We start from the raw sequence: 23,281 nt of genomic DNA, 5'->3' as shown, positions 1-23,281 counted from the left end.
CCCCAATACTTTTCCACATTGTCACTTGAAGTCTCCCATATTTCCTCTCAGAAGAAACACCAATACCGCTAGGCCTGGATTGCCCGCCGCACCATCATCGTATTCGGTTTGATTACATTAGGTTCCTCGGGGATCCAAATACATGTTTTGATCTTTGGTGCACCCTTTGCTCTAGGTTTGACATCCTAAAAAACTGCAGAATTGAGCATTCAAACGAGTTGTAGCTATGGCTTCGGACAGATTTCCGCGGATCTTTACTTGAGTTCTAACATAGTACTTGCAATCTACTATATTAGGTCCCTTTTCTTCAAACAAAACCTTATTCCTTTGCTTCCATATGCTAGCCAAAGACAGTACCCACTATACATGCATTCCACATTTGCTTGGTCGAGGACTCCATTCTCTGTTTCAGACTCATAGCATCTTCAAGGCTCATAACTAGATTCTTCTTGAAAACTGCAGAGATCCACTGCCACAACATTTGGGAGAAGGAACAGTGCCAGAAAAGATGGTCATTTGTCTCAGTTTCATTTCTACACAAGCTACAACGAGATGCCAAATGCACACCGACTTTTCAAACTCTTTCATCAGTAGCCACCCCTTTTTGCAAAATTTTCCATACCAAAGTAGCAAGTCTCGGGTGTATATGGCAATTCCAAATAAATTTTCTCCATGTAACCGAGGGTTTTTTCGTTCTGATCTCATCATATGCCGACTTTGTAGAAAAATTAGCTTTCATGTCAGGGCACCAAACTACATAGTCATCAAAACTTGGACTGCACTTCTGCACTGTATTCACTCCCACATGAACACTATCCATCAGCTATTGTAGAATATTAGGAATACTCCATCTGTTTTCTTCTAAAAGATCACACACTTTTGCTCGACATCCTTTCAGTTCTTGAGAGCTGATATTCAGTAATTGCTTGAGAGATTTGTTTCCTAGCCAATTGTTTCTCCACAAATCTGTGTTCTTTCCATCCGCAATCACCCATTGAGATCTTGGAACCACTTCTTCCAATGCCTCCTTGATGCCAGTCCAGATAGAGGTAGGCTTGTGATATGTACTCAATTCACCGTCCTTGTTAAAGTATTTAGCTCTCATAAAAATGCTCAAATCACTCTCACCATCAAGAACTTCCCATGCCATTTTCATGAGCATAGCTTTGTTCATGTCTTTAAGCCTTCTTATTCCAAGCCCGCCTTCAGCAAGTGGTTTACACACTTTGTCCCAACTCACAGTTACACCTTTTCTAGTATTAGGATCACCTGACCAAAGAAAATTTCTTATAGCTGTTTCGGCTTCCTTGATTACAGACCTAGGCCATTTGTATATGGCCATGTTGTAAATAGGAATGCTGCAAAGAACGGATTTAATTAAAATAACCCTTCCTTGGAAAGAAAGCATTTTACCCTTCCAACTGGTGAGTTTTCTCTTCATTCTATCCAGAACTGGAGTTACACATGACCTAGTTACCTTCCCCTGATGTAAAGGTATGCCAAGGTACCTCTCAGGTAAAACTCCTTCCACCATGTTCAACTCCTGTAAGACATTCTCTTTTCTCTCATCCGTGAAGCTACTAAAGAAGACCTTACTCTTTTTGTTTTGTTTATGTGTCAATTCGAGGCCAACCTGATATCTTTCTAGAATAGAGTTGCTTTTCGATTCCTCTAATCCCACCATTTGCAAAAATGATGATGTCATCTGCAAAGAAAAGATGGCTAGGAGCTTCAACCTTTTGTATACAGGTCAGAGGCCTCAGATGCTTCATATTCCTCAAGTAATGTAAAGCCCTACTAAGTGTGTCTTCTGCAATTGCAAAGAGAAGTGGAGACAAAGGATCGCCCTGCTTTAATCCTCTTTTCATAGCAAAATATCCAACTGGGCCTCCATTCAGAAGAATTGAGATGTATGCAGAATTCACAATTGTTTTCATCCACTTGATCCAAGTTTCAGCAAAACCGAGTTTTTCCATTACTTGAAAAAGGAAGCTCCAATTCATGGTGTCATAAGCCTGAGTGATATCAAGCTTAAGTGCAACAGACCCTCCATATTTTTTCCTTTTCATCTCATTCATCAATTCTGAGGTTAGACAAATGCTTGCTTGTGAGTTTCTCCCTAGTACAAACCCTGTCTGTTCTCTTGTGATGATCTTCTCAGCCATAACATTAAGTCTCAACTGAAGAAGCTTTGTGATTATTTTGAAAAGGAAGTTGCCCATACAGATAGGCCTGTACTGGCTAAGCTTCTTGGCTTCCTTATCCTTAGGTATCAAAGCAAGGAAGTTTGAGTTTAAACCTTTCGGTAAACTTCCTTGGATAAAGAAAGATTGTACAGCAGCACACACATCTTGTTTGATGATACCCCAACAGCTGAAATAAAAGTGTCCCTGGAATCCATCGGGTCCGGGAGAGCTATCTGCCTTCATGGAGAAGACGATTGTTTGTATTTCATCATAACTGGGAGTCTTTGTGAGAAAATAATTATCTTCTTCATCAAGCAATTTAGGGACAATACTCAATAGCTCAGGGTCCTCAAGAATTTGTGTTTCTGAAATTTTTCTTCGTAATAGCTAATGACATGCTCCTTAATCTGCTCTTGTTTTGTTATTATGGTCCCATCCTCTTTCATAATCTCTGTAATCATGGCGGCACCTTGTCGGATCTTACAAATATTATGGAAATAAGATGTATTTCTGTCACCTGATTCATCAAAATGAGTTATACTTTTTTGTTTAAGTAGAGAAGCTCGATTTTCTCTAGCTGCGTCCAACTCCACCTCTTTCTGAACCATAGTTGTCAATGCATTCTCATCAGTACTGTTCAGGTCTGCCATATCTTGCATTCTTAGTAACTCAGCTTGTGCCTTTCTTATACTCAAATCCACATGCCCAAAAATCTCAGAGTTCCACTTCTTGAGCTCCACCTTAAGTCTTTGCAGCTTTCTCATTACTTTGATGATAGGTGGAAGAAGCCCATCAAAATCTTGATTCCAATTCTGCCTTACAAGATCAGAAAAGGTGGGGTGGGATACCCACATTTTATTAAACCTAAAAGGAATATTTTTAGGCTTAGGGACATTTGGATGCATCCCAATAAGAGGAGAGTGGTCAGATGCATATCTAGCCCCCACTATATATTTCCATCCAGCAAACTTTAGGTTCCAAGCTTCATTATAGAATACTCTATCCAATCTGCTAAGTACCCTTCTATTTCCCAATCGATTGTTGCACCAAGTAAACTTCATGCCTTCCCAGTTGTTTTCAAAGAGCCCGACTTCATTGGCAAACACATTGAACTCATTCATTGCATGCCTACTAGGTGGTCTGATGCCTTTCTTCTCTTCATTTCTCAAAACAACATTGAAATCACCAATGATAGCCCATGGTAAAACAGTGTTTATTCCTTTAAGATCTCTCCAAAGCTCCCTTCTGAAAATAAGAGAGCAGCTTGCATGTACAAAAGACAAGATGCAATTATTAACCAAAAGGGTAATATGTTGTTCTGCCACCAACAACACATTCATGGAGATACCAACTCTACTAAACACCCAAAGGTTTCCCAATGCCTTGAGAGTCGTTGTGGATGATACAATTCTCAAAATAATTCAAGCTAAAAGCATTAAGAAGGTTAGTTTGAGGCTTTACTAAGGGTTCCGCCAAACAAACTATATCTGGGCTATGATAGTTGATCATATCTCTCAAACTATCTCTAGCATTCTCTTTCATTACCCCTCAAATATTCCAAAAGATGATCTTCATTATTGATTTGAGGAGGTAGTACCATGCGACTTTGTTAGAACTGATGCATTAGAAGCCTGACTTTGGGTTGGCCCCTTGTTCTTCTTCTTTTGCATTTGCTGTTTCTGACCTTCTATTGCTTTAGCAGTAGGCTTGGGAACCCGCTCTGACACCCTTGTAATAGTTACAGGGGTCTGATGCTCATTCTCATCCTCCTCCCCTACACTGTCAAGCAATGCGAAATTATTACTCACCTGTAGGGGATTGTTAACCAGTTCAACAGTGTCGTTGTCCTTGATGCAACATACAGCTTGTTCAACCAATGCTTCTACAACCTCCCTAATAGAGTCAACATCAGTAACAGTTCATTGATTCACAGTTTGTTTTTCATGCTGCACATCTTCTTGGGTTTTCTTAGGCATCACCCCATCATCTTGTACCATTCCTTGTGCCACAACCTCGTGTGATTCCTCTTGCATCTCAACTTGTATTTCATCTTGCATTTCAGCATTAGCATCTTGTCACTACAACAAAAGGGGTCTGTTGCAACGCACTCTTTCGCCACGCCTTTAAAATTTGTTGCAACAAGTCATCTTTACAACAACGTGGCGTTGCTAAAGGTCATCCGTCTTAATAGAATTTTGATTTTGGGAAATACCTAGAGCGACGCCTTGAGCGTTGCAAAACTGTTCACTTAAATTTACGAAAAATAAGAAAAATAATTAAATTGAAAATGTTTATTGTTGGTAACGAGTGTGGTCTTTGCTATAGATTAAATATCTATTGCAACCCCTTGCCGTCACTGGTAATTCTGGGATAGATTGTGTATGCCCTTGTTGCGACGTTTTCGGTGTTGCAAATGGGCTTTGGTTTGGGCGAAAATAATCCTTTTTTTTGCAAATATTTTTCAAGGGCCAAGGCCTCCGGTTCGTGTGTTCTTGGAAGTCATAACAAAATTAGGAATACTAAAAAAAAAAAAACATGTTAAAACCTTAGATTGCCGTCTCTCTCCAACTAAATCTAAACTTCTTTCCTCTATCGATCTCTAAAACGCATCCTCTCCACATCTTCAAAGCTTATCTCTCCTCCACCCTCAACCTCAAGGTGAGAAGAATTGAAAAGTCATTGACAAAATCAAAAGATTTGTTTTTTTTGTTCCCTGCCCTAGTTGAAATCGTTTTTTTTTCTTGTCTTGATTGATTGTTTTAACTTTAAAGTGGGGTTTTTGGTGTTCTTTGCAGTGATTTGTGGAGCCAGGTAGAACTGCTCGAATTGGGGTTTTCTACAATCGGTAAGATATATTGCTTTGCTTTTGATTTTGGGTATTTTGTTTTTGTTTTTGATTTGTGATATAAAGAACAAATCTTTATATTTCAATTTGAAGGAATTTTGGCGTGTATTCTATTTCAATATCAATCTTTCAATAGTTTGGCTCTCATTATAGTATGAGAATTTTTAACTCGGATGGTAGTGAGCCTGAGGTAATTATTATTACAGAATGCAAATATGTTTTTATATGTGTGTTGGTGTGTTTATGTGTGTGAATAAGGATAAACAAGTTTGTATATGTATTAATATCTGAATTGTGGAGTGTAGGCTTTGAGTTGAAAAAACTGTTGTATTAGTTGAGAGATTATGATTTTCATGATAGTTGGTAAGCTGTGAAGTTGGTATAAAAGGCGGAGTTTAGTTGTTTGTGTTGTATTCCCAGTTGGTGATATCCTCTTGTGTTGCTTTACAATTAAATGGTGATTAACAATGAATAAAAAGTAGGACAAATGAATATATATAAAGTTTAACTTTATAGAGGTTTCCTTAAATTGCTCTGGTGCATTGATATGTTCGTTGTTGTAAGACACCATTTCACAGTTTGAAGACTTATAGACTGAAATTCCTAACTGAATATGGCTGGTCCATATATAGGCTAAAGAATATGCCAAGAAGTTGCATGTTTATCTCATTGAGATGAAACAAGATAGACTGAAAAGCAATTCTAGTTGTGCTTATGGAGGGGCACAATGTTGTGTCTGTTGCATGTTTATCACCTTGCACTTGCAAAGCGTTAAATTACCAAATACTCCAAATTTCTTAATGTTCTTAAGAGTTCTCCAGCTCAAGAGTGCTTTTAGATCAGTGAATTAAACAAATGATCCGTAATAACTAATAGACTACGACAGTTGATACATATTGTGAAGTACATAACACAATTATTTATTGCTAAAAAATCTAGTAAGGATACTTTACACTTGTTAATACATCATGTACTCTCGACGGAAAATTTTCAGATACTTTATTGAATCAATATGATATTATAAATTTTGAATTGAATCGAAGACTCTGAACCCGTGCGGTCTCAATTCTGTAGCATGCCGTCACATGAGTCATAAGAAATATCTTAACCATTATATCCTCAAACTTGCAGGGAGTTTAGTTGTTTACCCTATTTAATATTCTCGTATTAACTTGTGTCTTGAACTCGGGTAGAAGTTTTTGTCACTTTGTTGCTTCTTTGTTGTCAGGCGGATCACTTAAGCTCTGTCAGTTTGAGCTATGGGTAGCTTATCTTTGCAAGTATTTAGCTTGTCTACTCGAACATCTTCACACTTAGTCGACTCTAGAATCATAACGTCCATGGTTGTAGCCCCCCCCCTTGAAGTATGCTGGGGCTCTGCCAGATACAGGTTATCTTTTTTGAGACCCGATCGATGGAGTTCTATTCTGCCCTCCCCTAGCCTGCTTGTTATTGACAGCTCCTTCGGCACTTAACTTCGAATCAATCTCTTTGTCCCCAGCTTATTCCCAAATCAAAGCTACTTGCTACCTATCCCTACAACTACTAAACGCTATGGCCATAAAATCCCAGTAGACCGCTGCTCTCCTCCCTGCCCGCTGCCTCCTTCTTTATCGGTGAATCGCACCTAGAAAAGTAGCAATTATATGAGGATCACCCCAATGGGCAGGATCTACTGCTACCCCTAAAAATGGAATTGGTAGGAATGCTCGTTCAAATGGAATCGGAACTGTGACTCGCTCCAACTACGGCAGTAACCCACCCAAAGGTAGGAATGCCGTGAACCCTGGAATTGGCCGAGATGCTGCCGGCGATTGAAGGAGTTTCATGCTTGCTGATAGCCTGACTTTCCGGACTTTCTCAGCGGGGGCTAGGAAAAGCCTAGGACTTCAACCGCTTTCAGTGACCTAATTGATTTCTCAAAACCAGGCTTAGATTCCGCTTGCTTACAATCCATCCAGTGAGGCACTTACTTATGCCGGCTGAAGTTCTTCCTCTTTCCCTTTTCAATACCTAGTGCAGGAGAAATCGGTACAGAAAGGTCACTCTCAGTTCTGAAAATCTTGCTAAATCATTGTGGATAAGGGGGCGGGCCGGGTCTAACGGCCTTTTGAAGAGGCTTTCGTTCGGTTAAAAATATCCCCCGACCGGAGGTATAGGTCAGGTCAGGGACAAGGGCAAGGAAAGAACACCAGGAAGTTTGAACTTCACTTGCTCGTTTCTACAGACAAACCCGAGTAAAAGTACTCTAATTAGTGATTATACCTATTTTAGGTATCATGCCTTAGCTGTAAGAGAAATGGGCATCATTTCTGTGGTCTTTTTTTTTCTTTGCTTTTCCGGCATTTTTTTGGTTGTTGTTGTCGGCCTTGCTGGCCTTGTTTTCTGGATCCGATCCTCAAATCTCTGGTGAGTGCAACCAGCCTTTATTAAGTAGGTAAGGGGTAAAAGGGGCATCTATTCAAATAGGTCTTTCTCACTCATGTTTTAAAGCTTTTGGAAGACTGAAATAATGAGAGCCGTACACGAAAGATTAGCAGAAATTGATCCACAAGGGAATATCGGACGGATTCGCGACGGAGAAATCGTGGATGCTTTGAGGCAGGCATTGCCTAGAATCCCTTTTTCTCTCTGCCGGGCTTAGGAAAGAGAATTCGTTAGCTCGATTCTTCCTTGTCCCTGGGCTGGATTGGATAAAGCACACGAGTTCCGTCCCGTGGCACGTCAGATGGACGACTACTTTGACTTACCTAATGGGGGTAAAAGCATATGGTTCCCCCCCCCCTGACTTTTTGGTGGTACTATTTTGGGTGATATTTTTGCCTGACATAAAACATTCTTAAAGTCTGTCAACTATCTAAGCTAAAAGATCAACTCTACAGATCTCTGTGTTCATTCACTAGTTGAAGTTCTTGTGCCACTTTCTATTTTGAAGTGATTATGCTGGTAAACAAGTGGAATAGACTAAGGTAATTACCTCAGACCTATGGATTACTTGGGGATCAGTATCACTACTCTGCGAACCTGATATGAACAGTGCCAGCATATCATGCCCTTTGAACCTGAGATATATATTTCATATATTCAATATCGAGGAACGTGTCAAATATACGAGTAAAAGCCTTCGCAGATTAAATTGCACAGAACCAATAAAGAAAGTGACAAAAATCCAATACATGCACACAACACGAAACACATGTTAGATACAAAAAGATGGAAAGTATATTGAACACTAGTGAATTAGAGCATACCTTTACACATCTTTAGATTCAGCTAAAGGTATATCCTCGTCACCTCAGTTGCTTCGATCTATACTGTTATTCTAAATCATCTTGCTAGCATTTTTTAGTATTTGTAATTCTGTTATTATGTATCATATTAACTTGATGGATTTTTTTTTTCTTTTGAGCTGATGGGAACATCAGCTACAAGCATTTGCTGCTTGTAGGATCATCTGTCCTCTCAGTTTTGTTCTTATAAGAACCTAAGGAGTGAAATTTGAACATAACGTCACTAAATCCCCATTTGCACTTGCACTTGCATCTCCACCATAACAGGCTCTTATTAGGCACTTGGTTTAGTTATATACAATGAGATTTCCTCTACTGTAGTGTATTTAATTTAACTATTTCTATTTTGATTGAAAAAATTGTAAATCTAATAAACTGCCATAACTATTGGAAAAAACTGGTTTCCGTAAACTGCCATAGTTATATACAATGAGCTTATGGGTGAATTATGTGCTTGCTGGTTTCCGTAACGTGTGTGCATGTTTGCTAAGATGACTTATGTATTAGAACCGAGTTACGGTGATGATTGCTGGCCCTTTTTCTCTGATTTTGGTTACTTTTCAATCTTTCTATCATGTGTATGCATTTTAAGGACAGTAGAAGTCTGGTTGAATGCAATCTTGAATACAAGACCACTTTGTGAAGTTAAATTACACATTGTTTCTGGTAATTGTTCGTATATTCTTATATGCATGCCTAAGTTAATTTCTATCAATAGTGGTGTAGGAAGTTGGATTGTTAATGGACTGTCCTTAATTGGTTAGTTTAAATGTTTGGGTTTTCTTATTTTGTGATGTACAATTATTATCTCGTAGTAGGGAACACGGAAATGGATAAGAGTTGGATGCAATTGCCAAATAGGTTTTGCCCAAAGGTATCAAAAAGGAATTAGGGATTAGCTTGAGAAGTAGTCATGAAGAGCTACTATATAAATAAGATATATACATTTTTTATCTTTTATGATTAAATTTGGATGCAGACAAGTCAAATATAAGTTATATTGTGGATGCAAAGTAAGTCAAATTGTCCTTATACAAGAAGTTTTCAATTATTCATATCAGCTTAAGTATGATAATAGATCGAAAGTGATCAGCGATATTTTTCCCTCATTTTAATCTAGTAGTGTTGTTTTGTTCTACCATGTGACGTGTACAAGTATTTTTTTTCCTTTGGTAAGATATGTTTCCTTTGCCATATTTATTAAAGGTGCAACATACTTGATTCATGTTTTCTTCTTTGATTACTAGAAATGGATAAGAGTTGGATGCAATCGCCGAATAGGTTTAGGCCCCGACTATAAAAAAAGGAATTATAGATTTTGTTGAGATTGCTCGTGGTCATACGCATTTAATGGGAAGGACTAGATGTCCATGCAAACAATGCAAAAATAGGAATTACAAGCACATCGACGGGAGGTAAAAGACGATCTAGACCTTTTACGGCATGGACAAGAATTACACCCGTTGGTTTTTCATGGAGAAGACTATGAGGGAACAAAGTGACGATGATGACGCATGATGTTGGTGAAGGGGTACAGTTTGATGGACTGGATGACATGTTTGAAGATTTTGCGTGCTCCAATACACATTGATAATCTGGTGCCTAATGTGGAAACATAGGAATCGAGGTAATATAGATCCATTTGATGAACTTTTGAGTGAAGCACGTCAACCTTTGTATCCAGGCTGTAAATCTTCAAAGTTAGATTGTGTCGTGAAGTTGCTTCATTTGAAGATAATCAATCACCGGAGTAACAAATCATTCACTATGATTCTCGGGTTGATTAGCTAATAATATTACTGAAAGGTGAGACTCCCAAAGTCCCATTCGAATGGTTAAGGCATTAATGCACGCGAACTTGGGACTTGGTTATATCTCAATCCATGCATGCAAGTATGATTGTGTGTTGTTTTGGAAAGAAAATGAAAATCTTCAAAATTGTCCAGAATGTAATGAGCCGAGGTATCAAGTCTTCGAAGGCAAGACTAAAAAAATACCACAGAAGGTGTTGGCGTTACTTTCCACTTAAACCAAGGCTCAAGAGGCTATTCATGTCGAGGGTTAATGCTGCATATGAGATGGCATAAAGAAAAACTTGAGCATGAGGAGAACGCATTTTAGACACCAAAGCAGATTCTAAAGCTTGGGGTGATTTTGACAAGGAACATGAGTGGTTTGCCAATGATCCTCGCAATGTTCGGCTTTGGTCTCGCTAAGTTTATGGATTTAACCCGTTTGGTAATATGAGCAGCCAATATAGTATGTGGTCGGCATCGGTTATGCCATATAATTTACCACCGCGGAAGTGTATGAAAGAACCATTCACCTTCATGTGCCTATCGATCCCGTGGCCTACATCGCCGGGGAATGATATCGATGTCTATTTACTTAATCTTTGATTGATGAACTAAAAGAGTTATGGAATGATGGGGTGGAGACGCATGATGCAAAGAGCAAAGGAAACATTTCGTTGCATGCCGCAGCAGTTATGGACTATAAATGATTTTCCAAAGACTAGGTAATTTATCCGGTCGAGCACGGCGGGGAAATTGGCTTTGCCCTAATTGTAACAAGGATACGCTTCCATGTATTTAAAGAATGGCCAAAAGTTGTGTTATATGGCCAATCGCCGCTTTCAGAGCAGCCAAGGCATCCTTGGAGAACTCGTGGCAAACACTTATTTGATGGAAATAGAGAGCAGTGTGTTGCCACCTACGAGTTGTCTAGGGATGAATTGTTATCACGTGAACTATGTAGAACCTTCAGAATTCGAAAGCCGCTGCCTAACGCTGCAAAGAGAAAGCGCATCGAGATGGAGTTGAATCGACAAAGAAAAGCATATTTTTTAAACAAGAGACATCTTTTCAATCTCAAACAAAAAATTTATTGCAAAAAACAGCATGCTTTGCTTGACCATGTGAGATCCAGATTTAGCCTACTCATCAATACTCAATAGCCAAGGGAACTGATTGGGCCTGAGGGGGGAAAAGAAAAATGTGACTCTTACGTAAAGTATAATAGGGTAGGAGGATTCCTAGCTCTACTTTCTTAGGGTTCGATTGTAGCATGTCTAGTGATCTCAGGTATGTTAGGCTTATAGTATGTCGATTTGCGTCTCTGTGTGCCTCCTTTTAATGATCTAACTCTTAGGGAGGCTTGTACGATTTACTCTTTTGCAATATAAACCGGTGGGGGTCTGCTTTAACCCCATAACTTTTTCAAAAAAAAAAAAATAATAATAATAATAGGGTAGGAGGTTCCAACAAATTTTAGAAATTTGGAAATTTAAAATGAAGGAGGCATACCTGCTTGCGATACTTCAGTGCATAAAACATCTCAAGATAACGCCTAGTCTCACAACGCTCGAGATTTGAGACATATTTCCATAAGCCATACACCCCAGCCAGTGTCATCAATCTCTCAGAGTAGATCTGCCACGTAAACCTGTAAAATGATATTGTAAACATTACATTAACAATTAGCATAATGAGTCCTCAAGCCACCAGAAATTTACTACAGATGTCACTTGGATTACTTGCTTCAGGCCTCCTTGCGAGATTCTGTCCCAGTGCTCTGTTGATGGTTCAGAACTAATAAGGATAGGTTTATGGAAGGGTTCAGGCAATCTAAACTTCGCTAACAAAGGCTCTCTGTTGAACTCTGCCTTCTTCAGATGAGCATCACCAATGGATCTTGAAATCTGCAAGAATCACAAATTCAGGAGGCCTAAGTATGGACATAAGATAGAGAGAATTATCAAAGAGAAATCAGGAGTAATCGTAAAAGAACATCACCGGCCTGTATAAGACGCTTCACACGCCAAACTTCGTGTTTTAAAACCACAATCTGTGAATCATCAGGATGCAGCGTCCGCAGCTCCTCTCTGACAGATTCATTACTTGCATTATGCTCCGTTGACAACTGAGTAGCACTTACATCCCTGCTTGCCTTTTCAGATCTCCCTAATTGCAGGGATGTATGTTTATTCCACACCTGCTTGCCTTTACAGATACTCTCTAATAGAAAGTATGTGTTCGACCTAATTGAAGGTGTGTACGTTTATTCCACACCTGCACCATCACCTGCAACACACATCTACACCACCAACACTACACACCACCACAACTCTATAACAAAACTAAGGTTGAAAACGGTAAAAATCCTAATTTTCAGCAAACTAGATTTCTGGCGGCTATCTTCGGGATAACACAACGCTTTCCACAGATATCCATAAGTAACGAGGCTTTTTGCGTTGTAAAGATAACACACAGACCTTACTTCTTTATGTTTTACAAAAATTCTCAATCTAATTCTAAATATGCTAAAACTAGGCTCGAACACAGTGCACAGAAACTGATTTTTGACGCACTGTATTTTGCCAACCAAACTTTTAGAGATCATATCTATCTCCACAGGACTCTAAATGTGTCGAGACCAAAAGGGTTGGAAAATAGACACACAGGTCTTACTTTTTCATGTTTTAACATGGGTTTGAATCTTAGCCAAACTATGTGAAAACGTGGCTCCAAAACTGACGCAGATCCTGATTTTCAGAAGACAAATTTCTGACGGTGTATTTTATCGAGTGCGTAACCTTTCACTCACATACACCTTCAAATAGCGTAGGACTTGCTGCATTGGACTGAAGTCTCATTGAACCTATCTATTTATGTTTAGACATAGGCCATATCAAACAGGAGGTAGTAGCTATCTTACCTCTAAATCATAATCAGGGGTGGGCCCAAGAGAGGGCTGCACCAGGCTTCAGCTTGGGGTCTATTTCCTTAAAAAAAAATTAGTATGCATGGCGCTCTAAACTTAAAAGCCCATTAGCCAGCCCAAAGAACCAAAAAAAAAAAAAAAAAAAACAAATTACGATCGACTTTACGACTACGAATTACGAACCCCATTCTTTCTCTCTACGACTACGAAGTACGAACCCCCGCTCTCTCTCTTTCTCCAGTCTCTTGAATCTTGATTCTTCTATTATGTTATTCAGATATATGATTCTTAGATATTGATTATAAGGCTCACTGGCTCAAGCTTTTACACATTGACTCGTTCAAACTTCGAAAGTACGTTCCGCTTATTATTATTATTATTACAATATATATGTTTGGAATTTTGAATGTTGTTGTTACTCTTACAGTTATTTTACTAGTCGAAAGATTATTGGAGCAACGAGCAACTAACCTTTTTAAGTCTGCTCCTGGAACTATTCGTGGTGATTTTGCTATCGAGATTGGCTCATTGGCAAGTAATTAGATTTGTTGTTCATTTGTTACATTGGTTTAATTGTTTTTTTTATAGATTTCAGTTGCATGAGTTGGTTTGATTATAGTATAATCTTGTTATGGTTGTTTGAATTAGAATTGGGTGAATAAGATATTTCATGAATTACAAAAATCATTTCTGCCTCTCCTATGGGTACTGGGTAGGATCTTTTTGTGCAAGTGTATTGAAACTTGTAGTTCTCATTTAGGCTTCTCATCAAACAGTTATAGATAAATGTGTGATTTTTTTTTTTTTACGCTCAATGTCGAGAAGGGAGTCTGAAGATAGATTCTTTTTTAAACCAAAAGAAACAGCCGACACATCCAATGTTGCTAGTATTATTGAAAAGGATGATCAAGGCCGTTCAAAGTTACAAAGAGTTGAACCCATTGAACAAGTTCGGTCCCAACTCTCAAGGAATTGAATCTAGTTAAACCCGGTGTTGCTAGTTCTTTGGTATGCGGACCGGGTTACGCCGTCAAATAAATAAATATCCTATTAATCAAGCCGCGGACGAGATCCGACGAGCTTATGTCACATTAGGGGCCACTTCATTCTAGACTCGACGAATATCCACCCACCATTGATGGAAAACAAAACCGGTATTTTAATAGTCATTAGTTTGACGATTTTCCTTGGCTAGAATATTCTCAAGAAAAAGATAGTGTTTTTCTGTTTTTTCCTTATTTTGTCTTTAGTTCTAGACATTCTAATTTTATTGTTAATGGATTTCAAAGTTGGAAGAGAGTTCATTGTGGAGTTAAATGTGCATTTTTGCAACATGTTGGAGGCCCTTGTTCCGCTTCATATGTATGGCCAGAGTCGCTTGAGGATCTAGTGAAGAATAGGTTTATGTTAAAAACTATTTTACGGACTCTCCGATGGCTTGTATTACAAGGTTGTGCACTTAGAGGACATGATGAATCAATCAAGTCAAGTAATCGTGGAAACTTTCATGAATTTATTAAGTTCTTAGCTGAATTGGATCCTGATATTGATCATGTTTTAGATAATGCTTCCGAAAAAGCCACATATACTTCTCCAAATATTCAAAAAGAGCTTTTGAATATTATTAGTGATCATGTGAGGGGTAAGATTCGCGAGGAAGTTGGAGATACTAAGTTTTGTATTCTTGTTAATGAATCACAAGATGTTTCAAATAAAGAACAAATGACTCTTGTATTAAGATTTGTCGACTATGATGGTTTTGTACGTGAACGGTTTTTAGATGTTGTCTGCGTTGATAACACTTGTTCACAAACCCTCAAGAATGAAATATGTGATATTCTTGTTCGGAACAATCTCTTTGTTGATGATATGAGGGGTCAAGGGTATGATGGTGCTAACAACATGCGGGGTGCTTGGAATGGATTGCAAGCTTTATTTCTTAGGGAGTGCTCCTGTGCGTATTACGTGCATTATTTCGCTCATCGTTTTTAATTAGCATTGGTTGCAGCTGCTAAAGATGTATCAAATATTTGGTTGTTTTTTTCGAAGTTGGGCACAATTGTCAATTATTTTAAGGCTTCTCCTAAGCGCCAAGTTGAGTTACTAGTTGTTCAAGTTGAAGAAATTCAAAAATTGATTGATTATGGTGAATTGGAGACAGGAAGGGGGGAGAATCATATTACAACATTGCAGAGAGCTGGGTCTACTCGTTGGAGCTCCTATTTTCAATCTGTAAAGAGTTTGATAGTTTTATTTAGTGCACTTTCTCGTGTTCTTGAGAACAACACAAAAAACGGATCAACTAATTCTAACCGGGGGGAAGCTGAAGGTGCTCTTATTGCACTTAGATCGTTTGAGTTTGTTTTCATGTTACATTTGCTACATAAGACTATAGGAATCACTGACATACTTTGCAAAGCTCTACAAAATCAATCTCAAGACATTATTAACGCTATGTATCTAGTCTCTACTACAAAAGTACTCCTTCAAAACCTGAGAGACGATGGTTGGAGCACTTTTTTTTGTGAAGTTGACTTGTTTTGCAAGAAGAATAACATTGATATGCCTGATATGGATGCACGTTATATGATGGGCACGGGTCGTTCTTGTCAGCAACATGATTGCATAACGTTTGAGCATCGGTATCGTGTTGATATATATAACAGTGCCATAGATTTTCATTTAATGGAGTTGAAAAGTAGATTCACCCAGGAAACAATAGAGCTTTTTACTCTTAGCTTTGCTTTGACCCTAAAGATGCTTTCAGATCATTTAGGATTGATGATATTTGTAGTCTTGTTGAGATATTTACTTTCGAGATTCAGTGATCAAGAGTTACTTATATTGAGAACTCAGCTGCAGCACTATGAGATTGATGTTTGTCGTAATTCAGTTTTCCATAATATGTCCACGATGTCTGAGTTGTGTAGAAGATTAGTTGAAATTGGAAAGTCGAAGTCCTACCACTTGATTGATAGATTGGTTCGTCTTGTACTTACTCTTCCCATATCTATAGCAACTACAGAAAGGGCGTTTTCAGCCATGAAACTTATCAAAACACAGCTTCGAAACAAGATAGAGGATGAGTTTCTTGCAGATTCAATGGTCATCTACATTGAAAGAGATTTTGCTAATGATATTGATCTGGATTTGGTAATAGATGATTTTGACGCCCGCAAGACCCGCAAAATACCATTTAATTAGTTTTTCTTTTTAAATAGATGGGTAATTTTGACTTAACCCCCCACAGATGAGTAGCGGTTCGATTAAACCCCCCATTTTTAAAATCATTTGAGTTTGCCCCCCACTCCGTCAATTTTGTGGGTAACAGACGTTGGTATTTTAGCTATTGACCATTTTACCCTTATAAAATATTGCCCCCACATTAACACGTTAAACCTAGCTTTGTGAAAACCTCCCAAACGTTGCCATTATTTAATTAGGTGGAGTGTAAACAAACACACAGATTCGGACTCTTCCTCCAGTTAATATACACCTTACACACATGGGCGCCTGCAAATGAAGAAATCGAGTTCTATAACCTTGAAAATGCTATAAATGGATAAGAGTATTTCAAAGCCTTTAAAGTGTGAAAACACGAACGAAAGAAGATTTAGTGAAGGAGGAAATAAGGAATGGTAACAGAAAAAAGGAATTATTTGTCTTCAACTTCTCTTGGTTTCCATATGCCTCGGTATCTTGTTGAGAACTACCATATTTGGTTTCACGTAATATTTCTTTGTTGCGAGAGACAACAAGATGCATAGGCAGATAGAAACTAAAAAAAGATGAAAACGAAGCAATTCCTTTTTGTGATACCTATTCTTTCTTCCATCTTTCCCTTACTCTTACTTGGTGTTGTCAGCCTTTAAAGACATTGAAATACTCTGAACTTTTTATAACCATTTCACGGACATTGAAATACTCTTAACTGTTTATAACAATTTCAAGGTTGTATGTAGAACTCGGTTTTTGGATTCATTATCATTGGCCTTTTCTCATGCATCAGCCTTGCACGTTTGAGAAGAGTATGAATCTGTGTGTTTATTTGCATTTCACATTGGGCCGAGTATATATATGCCTTCCCAACTCATCTATTTCAAGGGGAATAAACAAAATTAATTTATAATATAAAGATTAGAAAAAGGAATATGAGTTTCGCCATATCGTAATGGTTCCATCCTTGCCGCTTGTAATCCTTCTTGTCTAAGGTGATCTCCACTGCCAACATGTGTCTTGTCTTGTGTTCATTTCTACAAACCTTATGAACTGGGTTAGTAGTTTAGAGGACCAAAGACTTTGAGAAATTGAATTTTTTACCATATCGAGATGTTGAAGGTGGAATATTGAGCTCTTAATTGTGGTGTAACCACCGCGGCAGATATTGCTGCAGTATAATAGTTTCCATACATAACAATCTTTGGTAATACAAACATGGGTCATCTTTCCAATCAATGAAAGAGACAACCAACAACAATAACAACACTTGACTTGATGCAAATACGAGAGAGAGAGAGAGTGCAAGAATTAAATAATGGCAACGTTTGGGGGGTTTAACGTGGGGGGCAATATTTCATAAGGGTAAAATGGTCAATAGCTAAAATACCAACGTCTGTTACATACAAAATTGACGGAGTGGGGGGCAAACTCAAATGATTTTAAAAATAGGGGGTTTAGTCAAACCGCTACTCATCTGTGGGGGGTTAAGTCAAAATTACCCTAAATAGATTTGTAGTCGAACTTGATTAGATATTTTGATGAATTAGTATATATATTTGGTTACTTTTGAATTATGGTGTTTCATTTGTTTCTTTGGAATGTGTCTATTATTATTTTTTTTTGTTTAAGACTTTGGTTAACGTTGTTTAGCCCGGAGAGAGTTGAAATGTTGGGTCCTCCCCTAATTATAACAAAGGTATTTGAAATATCCATCAACTTCAATTCCTCAAGACATGAACAAATTAGTACCAAACATTTACCAAGATGAAACCTTTTATATTAAAATCCATACATGAGACCCCAAACAAGGAATGAAATACAAATTTATTATACAAATGAAACTGTTTTGAAGTCTTCTCACCTTAATCCACTATATATTTACAAATAGAAAAAGATAAGAAATCAGGAAATGACAATGTCAATTCAATAAAAAAACTCCAATTAAATGACCCACACGAAATTGATAGGCTTTTACATTATAAACCATCTCCCAATATAAACTATTGAACTTCCAACTTAATCACCAATTTGCATACAAATTGGATAGGATTTTCTAAAAGAAGTCTATTTAACTACAATTTTAACAACTCCATATCATATGATTCACTAAACATTTACCATACACCAAGATTTAATAAGGAAAGTAAACGATTACGCACCTTGAATCAAAAAGCAAACCAATTCCTACAAGCGAATTCAAATCCCGCGTTCCTAAGCTTCGAACTTTCGAAGTCGAAAATAGTTTGGTCGCCTTCCATCTTCTCTCTTTTATGTCTTTCTAATCTCTAATCCCTCACTCTCTCTTACCTTTTTTCTCTCTTGTTAGTCTGATCTCTCTCCCTTTTCCCTCTCTACTTCTCTCTCTCCAAAAAATATAAGCAACGGCAGCCCCTTGTTCTCTATTTCTAGCTTCAACAGGTGTCTAATATTGTAGCAAAAACCCTCCTCTTGAGAGAAACCTCTTAAGAGAAAACCCTCCTCACCCCCAAATAATAGTTTGAAACCCTAAACCTTCTTTAGATAAAACATCACAAATCTTTCCCTCACATAGCTATATAGATCTGACACAAAACCATATCTCTTTTCTATCTTTCTCTCATTATGGAAGAAGAAAGAACTAGTAAACAAGGAAGAAAGACAATACAAGCCATAGAAGAACTTCAAGACAAACTTCTGGAAAAACTAATTTTCGCCCCAGAAAGAAAGGAAGTAAGCTTGGAAAAGTTGAATGATAACACATTTAAAGACTGGGAGTTATCAGCAATAGCCAAGTTTTATTGTAAGAGATGGATTCATCTGAATGCTATAGCGACAAGCCCGCAGCAACAATGGACAACCACAGGTAATTTTCAGATTAACACTCTCTCGAATGGGACTTTCTCAGATTCATTTACTGTCAAACGAGATCTAGACTATGTCATAGAAAATGGTCCATGGATAGTTGAAGGCTTTGTTTTCTCGGTCATTAAATGGGTTCCTAATATCAGCATCGAAAATATGATTTTTAATTGGATTCCCTGCTGGGTTCAAGTGACTGGTTTACCAGTTGAACGTCACCGGAATAAGGAAGATCTGAAACAAATAGGAGAAGCAGTTGGCCGATTCAAGGAAGCTGATACTTCTACTCATTCAAAATATCAGGTCCCTCTAGTTAGGATTAAGGTTCTTTTTTATATTAAGAATCAGTTAGTTAAAGAAGTTGATTTAAACACTGGTTATCCCAAACCCATTACAGTAAAGATTAGATATGAAAAGCTTCCCATATTCTGCTATTTTTGTGGAATAGTTGGTCATGACCATAAGGGATGCTCTCTCAAGGGAAGATTACTAGTGATAAGTCTAGAATATGCAGGTGGTCAGAAGGAAATTTAAATCCCATTAAAGTTCTCAAATACTCTAAGAGCAGGGGGAACTTCTCAGATGAAGAAGATAGACATTACCAACAATGCAAAGTTCCAAGTTAGCATGGAAGGAAAGATTTCTTGTCGTATTACAGCGTACGACAACAGTGCTAATGGAGCCACGACACGTGGCAGCAGCACTGTCAAGTTTGTTAAAAAGCAGACTCCTAAGAGTACAACAGGAGCACGTTCCTCTGGAGCCACCTCAACGACCTTGAGTGCTCAACAAGGTACAATATCAAGCATATCCAGAAATAACCCAAGCCCAACCCAACAGATAAGACCTGGGCCTAATACTCATAACCCAATATCCACATCTCCAGATCCTATTCCAAACTCCAATCCTGATCCAGAAAATACTTTGTTACTTTCGGACACAACACAGACCCATTCCAGATCTAATTCTACAACACACCAGAACAGGACACCAATACAACTCCTATCCCCACTCCAAAACATGCTTCACCCATTGGAGGCCAAAACGGTGGATCATCCCAACCTCTTTCCCATATTAACTGTAAAGGTGTGATGTGATATTCCCTTACACACAGTCTCTGGGGGACTGATATGGATGGATGGGTGAGACCGAAGTTCGCTTTGAGCTTAACCGCCTCACGATCTTACTCCGGGTTCGGGGGTCGAGTAGAATCAGTCCGGGCGAGTTCATGGGAGTGGTATTTATAGAGATTGAAAGTGTATCCTCACCCTCCACGTAAAGGATGTCACCAACGGGTGTGGATCATGGGAGCACGGAGAAATATCTACATAGGTCCGCTGTGATGATGAGGAGTGGCACCGAAAGCGTAGTAGCTTGCGGCGCGTGACCGCTGGATCGACAGCTTAGGATGGGTGCAAGTACACCTTCACCATGATTGCTTATGGATAGGGTCCGTGTCACCGCCTCGCGTAGTTCGCATGATGTTGCGACCGCCCCGTGGCGATGTTGGCTCATGGATGCGACCGACACCATAGGTCGGTGCATTAGTTCCACCATGTTAAGCGCCAGTTTCGATAGAGAATATCACTCCCCACATTCCCCCTCGGTAGGGTTGTGGTAACGACCGCCGAGAGAACGGTGGCACGCTGCATATGTGATATTTGGGGAAGCCGCCACGATCGCGTAGAACAAATTGGTGTTAACCGCGCGCTTAGTTAGTATGATCGCAGGACGCTGTGCAAAGACGCGACGAGATCCGAAAGCAATTTGCAGAGAAGAAAACGCTACCGCTTTTCGGGATGCGAAAAGACAAGACAGCTTACTGGAAGTCGTGGATGGCTAGTGGCTAGGTGTAATCATAATGCCTTGGAAACCGGAGGGCGGTTGTTCAAAAATCCTACTTGGCGTGACCGAGGCTTCATTTTGTCCGCTTCGCTTGGTTTGGAGAACTTCATTAGCGCATCAATCTTCGTTAGTGCTCGCCATTTTGAACCCGCTTTCCCTTGTTTGGTGCTAAGCTTCGTGGCTAGAATTGTTAGGGTATACTCGCTAGATACTAGTAGCTAGATTTGATAAGTTTAGAGGAGAAAGATGTCGGATTCGGCGACACTCGCTCAAACGAGATCCGCGGAAGTTTCCCTTGGTTGGGAGGATGAGGAGGAGACGATGAATCGGTTGGTATCGCGGGTGAGGGTGATGGGATGAGGCCGCGAGTGAGGAAGGCGATGCTCGACCGCTTCGTGGTTGCCGACGCTGGCACTTCAGACGCGGTGAGAGGTCGCCTTTCGAAATTAAGCCGCCAACTAGGGTCTGGATAAACACGCTTTGAGGGTTTCCATATCCGAGGAAAAGATATGGTATAACCGGTAGACGGTCCGGAGATCCACGAGCCCGATCGAGGCGCATCGGTTTTAGCGATAGGTACGCCCCACCGCCACCACGGTGGTGATCGTCATGAGGGCAAAATGAGGGCGATATGACGATACCATTTTCGGGTTGGTTTGTCAATTTTGAACCACCGCGGGCAAAGCCGCGGCGCCGTTGGTAACACGCGGCGGCGTTTGTTGAAGGTGTTCGACCGTTGAACGCCAAATGTGAATACCGGATCGGTCGCCGATATTATTGAAGCACTTCACCTTGAAGCGATCTAGGGCATATAACTTTAGCTTGCAAACCCGAAGCTACTCACACCCGCGCGATGGATGGAGTGAGTAACGAAGTCTTGGGATAAAAGACCGCTCCTGTAGTGGGTAACCACCGCGCGCGAGCGGGTTCAAGGTTGACAACAAAAAACGGTGGATTTCATCGGTGGGTACCAAGACGCTTTCTTAGGTTTTATGCTCGATAACGATTGATCCCGTATTGATCTAATATTTGTTATGTTGTCTTTTGTACGATAACCGCCCCGCATGAGACGAACCGAAAGCAAGGATCGAGAGCTTCGCTAGGTTGACTCGGACGAAAAATTCGCGGTTGCCGAGGTCGCCAATTCTTTAAGGAGCGTGGAGGGCCTGTCGCTTCGAAGAGAAGGGAAGCTCGTAAAAGTAGGGCTCGTGGTAAGGGAGCCCAAAGTACGTGTTATGGAGAAGCGCGGGCGTGATCCGTGACCAAGGATAGAAACCGGGCCGTCTCGGGGTGAAGCGACCCCTGGGTGCCGGGCCTCCGGTCCGGTCGGGATGGGTCGGGAGGATGCTCCGCTCGACGTGGAGGACGCCCCCTCCGACGCCCGAGTACCGACCGCTAAGATCGCGAGGGTGGCCTGTACGCATTGTGGTGGTGAGGTGCGAATGGGTGGGAGGGCAGCTCGCAACCCGAGGTCGGTGGCCGATGCCCGACTTCAGCGCTCGGGTTGAGGACGGCCCGGAGGTTGTCCCGAGGTCATTCGACCCGGTGGTTGGGGATGGCTCGCAAAGATGAAGGGGAAGGTTGGCTCGAGAGATACCGTAAGGTAAGGGGCCGTCCGCATCGGGTAAGGACGAAATGGAGCGCAACCTGATGTATGTGGAAGAAGTAACTGGGAAGAAGCGCTATGTGAAGAGGTCGGATCGCAGCTACAAGTCCGCACCCATAGCCGCTTTGCTTGTTGGAAGGGATGACGCTTTGATGGTGATAGAGAAGGACCTTGACTCCAAGGAACTAGAGTCGAATCCGAGAGCGTGGATAAGGCGATTTGCCCGGTAAGTGGTAGTGTTTATTACCGATTGTGCTATCCCTTATTGTACAATCGCTGCTTATCGCTTGTTTGTGGTACTATGTGCGAAGCCGCCGCAGATGGTTGCCGGGTATCGTAAAACCAAGACAACCGCCTTTGTTTGCCGAGATGGAGAAGTCGAGGTTGAGTCCTTGAGGCTCGAGATCTCCGATCTCCGGCCATATCTCAATCGAGAAGGTGGAGCCGATACGGCAAAACCGCGGTTACGTTACGCCGCTCTCGAGAGGACCGGGCCGGAACGAAGGCGGCCGGGCCGAGACATGAGGTCGATGATCCGAAGAAGAAGGTCGTTGCCGCTAATACGCCGCTTCACGCTGTAAAGCTACCGCAATGGAGGCGGGGCCTATCTTGCCATCCGTAAGGAAATAGAAGAACCGAGGCGCAGGTATGGCGACCGCCTGAGGCCACCAAGGACTCCGCCATAGATCCCGCCGGTTCTACGGTCGGTCTTGCTCCCTCGGTCGCTTTG

General features: G+C 40.3%; 1 protein-coding gene and 1 long non-coding RNA gene across 2 annotated transcripts; one reads left to right on the top strand and one right to left on the bottom strand.

Annotated features, from left to right (window-relative positions):
• Window positions 1–11,168: 11,168 nt before the first annotated feature.
• On the bottom strand, window positions 11,169–12,705 carry LOC147520090 (uncharacterized). The gene is made up of 4 exons (XR_015214371.1): window positions 12,116–12,705; window positions 11,857–12,021; window positions 11,627–11,765; window positions 11,169–11,296 (listed from the first exon to the last, which is right to left on the bottom strand). It is a non-coding gene; the product is annotated as an uncharacterized LOC147520090 (long non-coding RNA).
• A 728-nt stretch (window positions 12,706–13,433) lies between these two features.
• Window positions 13,434–16,247, top strand: LOC147520089 (uncharacterized). Its single transcript, XM_086594236.1, has 3 exons — window positions 13,434–13,578; window positions 14,239–14,997; window positions 15,052–16,247. Exons 1-3 carry the CDS (start codon window positions 13,434–13,436, stop codon window positions 16,245–16,247), a joined length of 2,100 nt encoding a protein of 699 aa, XP_086450362.1.
• Window positions 16,248–23,281: the final 7,034 nt, after the last annotated feature.

This window comes from Coptis chinensis, chromosome 2 (assembly GCF_015680905.1).
Source record: "Coptis chinensis isolate HL-2020 chromosome 2, ASM1568090v1, whole genome shotgun sequence".
NCBI lineage: Eukaryota > Viridiplantae > Streptophyta > Magnoliopsida > Ranunculales > Ranunculaceae > Coptis > Coptis chinensis.
The sequence above is the reverse complement of the archived record's forward strand: the minus strand, read 5'-3'. Positions and strand labels throughout refer to the sequence as shown.

What these genes read in the sequence shown, in the direction of transcription:
- LOC147520089 (XM_086594236.1), top strand. Translation starts at nt 13,434, where the DNA reads ATGTTTGGAATTTTGAATGTTGTTGTTACTCTTACAGTTATTTTACTA. An exon ending in CGAGATTGGCTCATTGGCAA is followed by an intron (nt 13,579 to 14,238) that starts GTAATTAGATTT and finishes TTCCTTGGCTAG; the next exon opens with AATATTCTCAAGAAAAAGAT. An exon ending in ATTTCTTAGGGAGTGCTCCT is followed by an intron (nt 14,998 to 15,051) that starts GTGCGTATTACG and finishes CATTGGTTGCAG; the next exon opens with CTGCTAAAGATGTATCAAAT.